Here is a 12,472-nt window from a genome sequence, read left to right on the forward strand (position 1 = left end):
AGGTGAAATTATTCTGAAGTATAACCTAAATGTAAAGTATATTCTTGTGTTATATATGTTGACAAAAAGCATTCTTGAATTATTTAAAAAATTAGTATAAAATTCATCTTTATGTCTATTTTTTTAAGAAATTATTAACAAAAATGTATCAAATCGAATGAATGTATAAAACTCTAAATATTCTTTATAAAAATATGGCCAGATACCACTACAGCTTCAAAAATTTTAAATAAAAATAATTATTTTTTATTTTTATTTTCATAACTAAAAGCCTACGTAATATTGCTAGATTTCCAACATTTTTGTACATTGTGTAAAATGTGAATCTCATTGTATATATATTACTACACCCTAAATATTTTTATTAAAGAAAATCTCTAAATAGTTGGATATAATATTTCTAAAATGATTTTTTGTTACATAATATTTCTAATTATCGGTACCTACTGTATAAATATTTCAAAAATTTATGCATTGTTGCAAGTTAGTTTACTTGATGATGCAAAAAATATATATAAACTAACAACATACAAAATTTAAATTATAAGAATGAAAGATCCATTTTCTATCTATATCTTTATTCTTTTTAAGTGACTTTGATCTTTTCGTCGTGGTCAAGACATAACCAAATTATTATTTTTTATTAATTCTATCAGTTTCTTAACAAAAATATATTGAAAGATGATTCCTATTATTTTTTTGGATAGTAAAATAATGTTTTTTTGCCCACTTGAATATGTCATATCCTTCTGACAAATATTTTAGTACATGAAGTTTATTTTTTACTATTATTTTTTTGGAATAATTGTATAAAAGGACAAAAATTAATAATATAAAATAAATATAGTAGCTACCATTTGATTTATTTGTGTTCTGTAGCAAACTGTTTGCTAGTCCCTCTCTCCCTCTTATTCTCGCTCGTCACTCTCCCCCTCTCGCTCGCTTCCTGTCGCTCATCTCTCTCGCTTTATACAATAGAATTGTATAAATTGTGTTTCTAATTGTATAAAGCGAGAGAAATTTGTATACACACATGCAAATACATATATTTTTGTCTTATACACTTATATTTATACAATAAATGTACTCCCCTGCCCAAGTCTCTTTTTTCTTTCTCTCATTCTCGTTTTATACAAATTCAAATTGTATGTAATTTCTCTCTTTCTCGTTTTATACAATTCAATTCAATTGTATATTACCTGCCCAAGTCTCTTTTACTTTTCTCATTTTCTCATTTTATACAAATTCAAATTGTATATAATCGTCCTATATACTTATAATCATACAATTTGTTTTATATACTTCGTTTTATATAATTCTCTGCCCAAGTCTCTTTCTCTTTCTCGTTTTATACATTTCATTTTATACAATTCGCTTTAATTGTATATGTATAGCGAATTATACAATATATATTGCTATGGTGCGCAATTATGCAAACTTTGCTATAGCATCAAATATAAATTTTGTGTTTGCTATATGTGAAAGTTGCCCTTGTTTTTTTATTATTATTTTTGACTTACGAAAAAATATTTGTCTTTGTTTGAAAAATAATAAATATAAGATTGAAATAAAATACTAATATAAGTTGTATTATATGAAAAAAATATTTTTAGTAATTTATATGGCAATTAATAGTAATGATGATTGTGTGTTTCGATTTGTAATGGTGTTTGACTGGTGATAATAGTTATGAATTATATTTTATGGTATACTAGTTGACGGTAAGGGTTAACTGGTTGGTAATAGTGATGACGGATGATCAGTAGTGGAATTATATTAATAGCTAATGATTTTGATAAATGATGACGTCGATTGGAGTAAAATTTTCGATGTTCATTATTATTTTGTCACCAATTGACTTGAAACACCCATTAATTGATATAAGTATTTTAACAAATTATCCATATTAAAATGATGTATAGCAGTATTAGGTCTTTATTTTTTTATTTTTTTGAAAAATAAGTATTTAATGTTGAAAGTAAAACATAGAAAAAAATAAAAGCATGTGTTTCTTGATATGTCAAAAGTGAAGAGTAAAAATAAAAAATATATTTTAGAAATAACGGACAAGTAAAAATGTTCGGAGGGAGTATTGACTAATGGCAATAATTAGAGGAGTCCGCGGTTCGGTTTGGAACGGTTGTTAGTTAAAACTAAAATCAAACTAATTAGTCGGTTTTTTAAATTTCTAAAACCAAACCTATATGAAAAAATAACCATTAGTTTGGTTCAATTTTTTTGTTTTTACGATTTGAAAGTAGTGATTTTTTGAAGACATACATATCTCGATATGCAAAAATCACTACATGAACAATTCACAAGAAAGTTATTGTCGGTTCAATTGAGCAATTAAGCAATACAAGAGCTATTATTCTACAAACGAAGTGATTCAATTAAGAGAAAATATGACTATATTATGTGAGATAGGATATGTAAAGATTGATGTAATCGATTTTAATGGACTGCAATAGTTAGGCTAAAATTTAAGTGTTTGTCTTGAGATAATAGTAAAGTTAAATACTTAGCTTGACTAAAATTTAACAAAAAAGTTATATTTTATTTGTGAATAATATATAAATAATTATAAAATTTATATATCTGATTCATCGGTTCAATTTAATTATTTTTGTGGTTGTTTATTAGTAAAATCAAAATCAAATAAAATAATATCAATTATCAAAATTTACAATCAAATCTAACAAAGCCAAATCGAAAGTAATTTTTTAAAATTTATTTGGTTTAAATTGTAATTTTGTTTTAATTATTTAACCATAACGACGAACAACCTTACCTAATATATAATTATATCAATTTATAATTATTATAAATAAATTAAAAGTTACGTTTGAGTGAAATAGTCAAAGAGACAAAATACAACAGAGTAGGGACCTTTTTTGAAATTCCCAGAAGATAAGAGGCTTGTGTATAATGTAGAGAAACATTAGGACGTCTCAGCAATTAAAAAAATATCTTCAATAAATACACATGTACCTGGCAATAATTCACGACGAGGGAAAATGGCGGGAAAGGAGGACAACAGCAAAAATACGGCACCGAATTCGAAATCGGAGAAAATGGAGGACGAAAAATCGGAGGTATCATGGAGGAAAGAAGTCGACAACAATCTCAAGAGGCTCCATTCCATGCTATTTGGAGCAGAAGTAGCTCTCAAAAGTAAGGATTTCAGTTCTGCAACGGTACTTGGACTAGGACTTATCGGATTCCTCGATTCCCATTCTCATTCAGACGCCGACGAGGCTTTCATTCGTCCTATTCGTTGTGAAGCTATGTCAAATTTTGATTCTGCTCGAAGCTCCCTCATAACTGAATCCGATCGGTACACTTCTTTTCTATTTTATGGTTTATATTTTTGTAATTACTTTAAATGCTAGTAGGTAGATGTTCAGTAATTGATGTCTGAATTCCAACCATAAACTAGATGCTCTGAATTTGGTCTCCGTCAGTCGTTTGGACGGACTGTAGTATTTGCATGTTATAGAGTATATTTTTTCCTTCACTGTAATTTAGAGGTTAGTTTCCGACTTTAAATATTATATTGCTCTATTTTGATTTCTCAAAAGGCATTTTGATGCAATTTAGTTCTCATCTCATGATTGTGTGTCATTTCGGAGATTTCAGGAAAGATGCTTCAGCCGTATCTGTTTCTTTTGGGCTAACTTTAATTAAATTTTCTGTTAGCATTGTTAAAAGTTTTAAAATATTGGCGCGGTTAAGTAAAATTGAGGAGAAAACATGAAGAAATGATGTGATCTATTTTACCTGTTAATCTATGTCTGTTAGCCTAGCAAAAAACTTTTGAACATGGTTTAGTAAAATGAGGCAAAAACATGAAGAATGATGTGATTCTATTTTTCTTTTTACTCGAATTTTCTGCTAGCCTTGGAATAGCTTTTGAAATATCAGCATGGTTTAGTAAAATTGATGGGAAAACATGAAGAATGATGTGATTCGATTTTTCCTTTTAATAATATTTTTTTTGTTAAGGCTTGCAAAACTTTTATAAAATATCAGCATGGTTTAGCAAAATTGAGGAGAAAACATGAAGAATGATGTGATCCTTTTTTTCTTTATTCTCTTTCATTTTAAAAAGCTTTCATTGGTCAAACAAACCAACAGTAAATTGGTTAATTCTAAATAAAGAGTCAATTGAGGTATATTGTTATTTTTCTTCCGTGAAGTATTATTCATCTGAGAAGTATGCATTACTTCAATTGCATCATTCATTCTTTTCTCATAGCTCGAAGACAAACTGAATAGTACAAGTATTTCCTTTTTTCTTGTTTACAATTTTGAACCTGTAAGAATCATTTTGTTCATCATTTCGCGATTCACTCATATTAGCAATACAAATAATTCAATGAACCAATCTGTTCTTACATGTTGAAGTTGCTGATCTTTGCTATATATCTTCAGCCAAGCTTTTGAACAAGCAGGGAGAGATCCAGGCTGCATATTTGCCCAAGGAAAAAATATTGACATTGAGAAGATTAAGCAGTCTAAATACTTTCTTTCTCTTTGTCAGCAACATGAAGACACAGCTAAAGGTGAACAGGTGTGTGGACTAATAATTTGATTATTTCCTTTTTTCTTTTCTATCACCAGCACTGAGAATCTTATTTACATGCTTGTTTTTTCTTTGGTTTTCCCTTTTTTTTGAATTCGCTATATCTATAAAAACTAAATTCAAGTTACTTCATTGTTTGTGAATAAAGAGTGATCGTTTTGAGAATACGTGAAGTCATTTGAAGTGTATATCTTGCAGGGAAATCAATTAAACAGACATGCCAATGTGGGTAGCCGAACCTTGAAAACACCTGTACACACTAGTCCAAGAGATTTCTCCTTGATAAAAATAAGAAGCTTTGCAAATGATAGTAGCCCAGAGGTTCTTCCTGTTGCTAGGTTTCACCCAAAGCATAGCTACCCAAAGCATCAAACTGTGGACATTAAAGATGGAGAGGAAGAAAGAACCTGTGTCAATGGTTCCAAAACAAGACGGTTGTACAGGGAAAGCAATGGCTCTAGAGATGAAAACATTTCATCCCCCTTGTGCACTGAAGAAGCTGATGTTGATGCTTCTCCAAATGGATTTGTCACTGCTAGAGCAAAACTGGTACCTCTTTCAATTTTCATGGAAGCTTCTTGAATGTTGAGTTACGTATGTTATCATAGCTGCAAACCTACAATTTTCTGAAACAATATGTTTTAGGATTTTGTTTTGTCTAATTAAGACTGTCTGACTTGTTTGCTTAAATGCACAGAGAAGAATTCCTTGGCTGACAACCAACTTATTTTTGTTCACATTATTGATTCTTTTCCCTTATTCTTAATCCAAAAATGTTATGTGAAAGTCCAATCAACAAACATAAGGGTCTGGTTCACAGTTCTTGATTCCCTAATTTAAAACCCAAAAGTACTCAGGTGGACCCTTCCCCGAGGAGGGAATGATAAAATGCAATGCGATAAAAGTTTCCTATTTGGCAGAAACTTTGTTTACTATATAAGGTCAAATTTTAGATTAAGAGGAAGAAGAGTATATTTTAATAACGACTAAGACAATTGCTGTAACAGGAGAGGATTTTATGGACTTAGATTTCGATAGAAGAAGGCAGTTGATCAACTCCTTAAACCTATGAGAATGCTACGCCATTGTAAATTAAAATGTTTTTCAATCAGTGCAGTATTTCGAACCTATTGCTAGTGTAAATGGCAGTGTAATGTGCATGCAGCCATGATTCCTAACATGAACGTCATCACTGTTAGCAAGTGTATCTATTGCTGTAAACATATAACTGGCATGGGTGAATGATGTCATACCTTTTAGCATCCATACAAAAGCACTGGTTATTTAAAAAGAGACTGATTAATTTTCAAGAAAGCAATTATATAATCTGATAAATGTGTTTTCTAAATTGATCAACAACTCTGAGCTGTAATATCAATTTGCTGTTTATTAAGGACTGCTGTTCTTGAAACTTCTCAGATTTGTAAATCTTTTATTTAGCTTATTTTGGTTTGTTTTATGTGTATGTCCAATCCGATCATTTCATGCTGTAGGAAATGGACACAAGACATAAGCGAGGGTTGAGTAGATCACCAAGTGCTTCAATCTCCCCACAAAACGATAACACCTTGATGAGCAAAGGCTGTGGAGTCAGGTCCTATGGTTTTCCACGCCGTGGCATACGGGGCAATTTTGTTCCTCCTATCAGAGGTAGTGGTGGCAATAATGTAGGCAATGTTACTTCACGCACTTCTGGGAAAGGAGAAGATATACTTGATGATTCAACAAGGAGATGGTTAGTTGGCTTTTTGCTTCTTTTGTCTCAGTAGAGATCTACTTTGAGCTAATTGTGCTATTTAATTCAAGTTATATTAGCTTAGTCCATTTTACAAAGATGATCACAAGATGATCTAAAAGGTGTTTCATAATGCGAAAATGCTTGTCCTAATTCTTCATATTATATACCATTCAGTTTGGAAATGTTAGTTGGTCCTGATGGTGAGCTTCCTGAGAAATTGAGGAATATAGAGCCTCGACTTATTGAGCATATCAGCAATGAGATTATGCACCGGGATCCCAATGTGCGGTGGAATGACATTGCTGGCCTGGAACATGCTAAAAAATGTGTGACTGAGATGGTCATCTGGCCATTATTACGTCCAGACATATTCAAAGGCTGCCGATCTCCAGGTCGAGGTCTTCTTCTGTTTGGTCCACCAGTAAGTTCTTAGTGCACCTGGTCAAGACAGGTTTAGAAGAAAGCAGTTTTCTTTGAACTTATAAATCTCTCATGCTTTAGGGAACTGGCAAAACAATGATAGGGAAAGCTATTGCTGGTGAGGCAAAAGCAACCTTCTTTTACATATCTGCCAGCTCTTTGACAAGCAAGTGGGTATGTCGTATTTTTGTATATTTATATTATTTTATGAAAACTGAAATATACTTGATCACTTTTCTCGAAAGAAAGGGAGGATGAAACCCCCAACCTACTGCAAGATATTTAACTATTATATCCATCGTGATGAATAACGTAATGGGGACACCACTGTTTTTAAGCTACAAATTCATCTATTTTATCTCAAATCTTACAGGAAGAATAATCTCTTTGTAGGCAGCATAAACATTTTACCTTGCGTACAATTCTATAGTGAGCAACTAGGTTTATGATATGAAATACCCAGTGAATAAACATTAAACTGGAGATCTCCCAAGTCATTTGGAGTCTTAGCTGGTATAGCTGTAAAATTTCATGTAATTCATACCTGGGAATTTGATAAGAAATGACAAGGAAATATAAGGATTACTATAATCTAGTGCATGAGACTTGCGTTACAGCTATCTTGTTCTAGATATCTATTTAAAGGTGGATGGAACTATCTTGGCAAATGATTTTGAATTCATGATTATAGATTGGAGAGGGGGAGAAGCTGGTGAGGGCACTTTTTGGAGTGGCCAGTTGTCGTCAACCAGCTGTTATTTTCGTTGATGAAATAGATTCTCTGTTGTCTCAGGTACGTAACTCTCTGACACTTCAGTGTAAAGCGAAATTTTTTCCTTAGTGCATAATTTCTGCATACTGAATGGGATGCAATATTTGAAAAAGATCATATCTTGCAAATTGATTCCTTCCTTCATTTTCTGACAAATGGAATCAGAATTGTGTCTGAGTCATGTAGCGATGAGGAAAAAAAAACATGTATTGATGAGGAATTTATTTCTCTTGTCAACTCCTCAGCTAGCTGATGTTGAAATTGGTATTATACCTACTTTTGACTCCCTACTAATCCGGGACTTTTGGCATTTTCGAGAAAATAGTTATCACTGGGGGAAAAAGAAACAAAAGGACGACCCAAAACATAAAAAGAAATTACTTATAGTAAAGAATTCAGTGTTCTCTACTTGTGAATTTTTGAGTGATATTGTGGTTGAAAACTTGATAAGGCTGCAGTACAAGTTAGAAGGTAAGCAACAATCATACTTGTATACGTGCATATTAGAGAGTATATTTTTAGTTTTTGGCTGGACTTTACTTCTCCATAAGCTGATTGCCAAGTAGGGATAGAGACCTTCCTGAAAGACTTTACATGGTTGCAGCGCAAGTCAGAAGGTGAACATGAATCTAGTAGGCGCCTGAAGACACAATTTCTGATCGAGATGGAAGGCTTTGACAATGTGAGCGAACAGATTCTTCTTATAGGTGATTTCTAAATCCCTCTACACTTCAGCATGTTAAGAGAGAAGCAGATTCCCATTTAGAAACCACGTAACATTCCAATCACAAACCTATGCCAGTCAAAAGTTTTCTTTGTTTTCTCAAGAGGGGTATGCGTGGTGGATGAATCCATGTGGTGTAGTTTGTATACTGGGCAATCAAATGAGAAATTTAAATCTGCCAGTTTCCTTTTTACTGCAGAAAAATATTCAACTTAGTTACTAGCAGAAGAAAATTTGATGATATTATTCATGGAAACAGGTGCAACAAACAGGCCCCAAGAGCTTGATGAGGCTGCAAGGAGACGGCTTACGAAAAGACTTTATGTTCCACTTCCTTCCTCAGGTGCAAGCTAGAGCCTCATTTTTAAAAATTAGGAATGGAATACTGTGACCAGTATTGTTGACCATATATCTTGGAATACAGAAGCACGAGCTTGGATTGCCAAGAGTCTATTGGAGAAGGATGGGTTGTTTAAGCTTTCAGATGACGATATTGTCTCTATTTGCAAATTTACGGAAGGTATTCACAACTCATGTTGCGAACGTTCAAAAACCTCAAGACTCATCTGATGAAGTCGTAGTTTTGTCCATCGTTCCTATTTCTCTTTCTTCCTTTTATTTGTGAAATTCTTATTTATCATGTTTTGCTTAATTTTCAGGGTATTCTGGGTCTGACATGAAGAATTTAGTGAAGGATGCTTCCATGGGTCCATTGAGGGAAGCTCTAAGGCACGGTATTGAAATTACAAAGCTAAAGAAGGAGGATATGAGGCCAGTAACTCTTCAGGTAATTTGCAGGCACGCAAAAACAGCAATAGTTAGATGCTGTTAAGGAAACAAATGAAAGAACTACTCAGTTGCATCTAGTCCGTAATTTTCTCATCACAGCATTTTCAATATGTTGTTTTGCGCAGGACTTTGAGAGTGCATTACAAGAGGTAAGGCCTTCTGTGTCTTTGAATGAACTTGGTGCATACGAGGACTGGAACAAACAGTTTGGAAGCTTAGCACTTTAAGAGCTAGAGGAATGATTACATCAGAGAAAATAATGTAAGTTGCAAAACTTTTACATTCCTTGCGAGAGTGCTAGCAGATGATCCATGGATTCTCATTTCATGTTCAGCTACACGAGGGATATGTAAATTCGTCTGCTACCTAAATAACCCATCCAGATCAAGACGAATCTTCCATATGCCAAACAATTTAGGTATTTTGCAGCATAGTTGATGTCAATTGTTCACTTTCTGTTTTCCAATAGCTAAATCATTGTCAAAATAGTTGTTAACCTACTGGGACATTGTTAAAGAGAAAAGATTAACCTTTTTTTTTTAAAAAAAAAAACTTTAGGTAGAAAAATGACGAGGGAATCCTTTGAAAAGAACACAAAAATTGTTTGCTCGAGCAATACATATTTCTCTTCTATCGTTGCAAATTTAAAATCACTTCAACTGAAAATTGAGTTTTTTTGTGCAGCATCCTGTGTGTTTTGTCGAGGGGCGGGAGAAGGAAATAGATCATAAATAAAAGTGATATCAGCATAAGACATCTCCAACCGACTCTATTTTACTGTGTATTTTCTGTATTTACAGATTAAAATAGAAAATTATGTTTTCAATCATTCTCTAAAAAGTTTTTTAGTTTTTATTTATTAGTCCAAAGTTGAAAGGGCAAAAAACATTGTCCAAAATTTTAAAAGACCGTACAATTTTTTTTAGTCAAAATAGCAAAATCGTTTTTGACAGAGTGATTTTCTTCTGACAAAATTGGTACTGTTAATTTTTTATTTTTAAGATCAGTGCTCCTGCAGCATTTAAAAAAGAAAAAAAACTTTTTAAACTTGAAATAGCAACGATTTTCTTAAAAAAATATTTTTTTTATATCGCTTGCAAGTCATTAATTTCACTCAATTTTTGCATTTTTAAATATATTGCTGCCTTGACGTGTTTTGTACTGCCATTTGCTTAAATGATTAATAGTGATTGCACGTGCTTGGTTTTAGCTTAATTTGTTTAATATTTTTCTATTCATTTTGGAGTTTAATGAAATCACTGAACGACAAGTGATTTTTGTTTTAAACTTTTAAAAGAATCGCTGTAGCATCTATTTTAATTAATTCTTTTTTTTGACGGCAAAGATATTAAAGAATAAAGATTTTTTTTTATGAAATTGCTGTTGGAGCAACAATTTTATGCAGAGTGATGGTGTCAATTTTGTCAAAGTTTGATGTGCACTTTTGAAATTTTTGACAATTTGTTTTGCCCTTTTGGTTCCTGATTCCTCTATTCGTGGTAGTGGTGAACCCTAGTTTTCCAATTATTCATTCTCTCTATTTCACTTTTTTATTAATTAATATTATTTCTATTATTTGTAACTAACATATTTTTTTTTCATATAAAACTATTAATTAAAATTAAATTCCTAATATTCGTAATTCTTTTTAAATATAATACAACAATTTTAAAAAAATATATTATTTAATATATACTACTTTCAACTCGAATTAATAATATTTCAATTTCTTTTTCAATTTTCGCCACTTTGAAAGATAATTTGATGTTATTATTGATTTTCATTATGAAGAATTCACAAATTTAATGATAAGATGAAAAATTTAATTTAAAATACAATAATTATTTAAATACAAGACAACGATACAATATATAACATAATAATTTTTAAAAATCACAACAAAATTTAGTAATCCAATTGGTCATTTTCAGATTTAACAATATTCGAAAAAAAAAATGTATGATCTAGAGAATTATTGTGCTTGTGCTTGTTGATTTCTCTTTTTCAATTATTCGTAGTTGTTCTTTAAAACTTTAGAATAAAATATAATTTTATATTAAATAAGGAATTTGAAAAAAACAATAATTTTATATAACATGAAAATTATATCGAGTGATTATTTTGAAAAAAGAAAAAATGCATTAATACTATGAAATAAGAAAATGAAATAGAAATATAAATAATAATATGATATTGAGGAGGGCGAAAAGGATTTTTTTAGAAAGTAAAATAGAAAATTAGGTTGAAGTTGATTTCCTAAGAAAAATAGAAACTCTATATTTAAATAAAATTAAGTGTAGGATTGAAGTTGATATTGATTTTAGAACGAAGATATATATATTAAATTGGTTCATCACAAGTATTAGTGCCTCTCCCGTGGACATAATAAATATTGTATCATTATAAATAAATGTTCATATGAGTACATATATAGCTTTCAATAAATTATTAAATGGTGTAGGGGTAAAAGGTCATTTTCAAAGTTCGATATTGTTACAATAATTTCGATCAAAGTTCGAATATCTGTTGAACCCTTTCCCCTTAATAAAATATCAAAATGATCATCTTATTATCATATATTTATATAAAAGAGAACCCTAAGTCCGCCTATGTGGCGCCACCACAAGAAAGAATTTCTTTTTAAATTTATTTATTTTCAAAAAGAGCCTTCTTCTTTCATTAAAATATATGACTTTTATGAAAAGATGGGACTTTAATGAAGAGTTGCAATTTTTAATAAAAAATTATGACTTTTATGAGAAGTTGTGACTTTAATGAAAAGTTGCGATTTTTAATCAAAAGTTGTGACTTTTATGAAAAGTTGTTACTTATTTCAAAAGTTATGACTTTGATGAAGAGTTGCGACTTTATGAAAAATTACTACTTTTATGAAAAGTAGTTATAAACTTTTCGAAGGATTGCAACTTTTCCAAATAGTTGTAACATTTCTGATGGCACAATAAACATTTGTTCACACTATCCTTTGTTGTCTATGGAATTTCTTCTCATTTTAAAATATATAAAAAAAATTCTTCTTCTACTTGCACAAAATTAAATATTTGTGTGCTTTGCTCGTGTTGAGTGACTTGCTAACACCACTGTTTTTGTATCAATAAGTTGGTTCATAAAATCGTTCCATATATCATGAGAGGATGTATTTCTTTAAACCTCTGGTATTTGAGGGAAATAGTTTCCTTAACGGGACGTTGTGCATTCAGTGGACTCGATTTTTTCCTTTCTATTTCATTTTATTTTAACATACCCTGGTATTTTTTACACTCATTATTTATGCATATGATACTAATTGTTGTTTTTGAGTGCATGTTTTAAACTATGTTGTTTATGTTTCTGCAAAGTTATTGTCTTCGATTATATTGAACTTATACACATACAATGCGTATATTCATTGTGCAAAAAAAAAAATTTGTTATACTCAGTTTCAAG

At 31.0% G+C, this 12,472-nt stretch overlaps 1 protein-coding gene across 5 annotated transcripts; it reads left to right on the plus strand.

The window, feature by feature from the left end:
* The first annotated feature begins 2,988 nt into the window (after positions 1-2,988).
* LOC107008967 (ATPase family AAA domain-containing protein FIGL1) lies at positions 2,989-9,890 on the plus strand. Of its 5 annotated transcripts, XR_001455337.2 has the most exons (14): positions 2,989-3,337; positions 4,435-4,573; positions 4,784-5,134; positions 6,079-6,320; positions 6,498-6,744; positions 6,825-6,917; positions 7,435-7,536; positions 8,120-8,222; positions 8,499-8,582; positions 8,664-8,759; positions 8,899-9,026; positions 9,154-9,289; positions 9,363-9,446; positions 9,713-9,890. XR_001455337.2 is itself a non-coding variant. In XM_015208196.2 (13 exons), the coding sequence occupies exons 1-12, from the start codon at positions 3,018-3,020 to the stop codon at positions 9,253-9,255; spliced, it is 2,007 nt and encodes a 668-aa protein (XP_015063682.1). In that variant the 5' UTR covers positions 2,989-3,017; the 3' UTR covers positions 9,256-9,289; positions 9,713-9,890. The 5 variants fall into 5 exon arrangements, 3 of the variants coding, with proteins under 3 accessions (XP_015063682.1, XP_027770061.1, XP_015063681.1); XR_001455336.2 differs by having other exon boundaries at positions 9,154-9,446; XM_015208196.2 differs by lacking the exon at positions 9,363-9,446.
* The last annotated feature ends 2,582 nt before the right edge of the window (positions 9,891-12,472 follow it).

Source organism: Solanum pennellii, chromosome 2 (assembly GCF_001406875.1).
Source record: "Solanum pennellii chromosome 2, SPENNV200".
NCBI lineage: Eukaryota > Viridiplantae > Streptophyta > Magnoliopsida > Solanales > Solanaceae > Solanum > Solanum pennellii.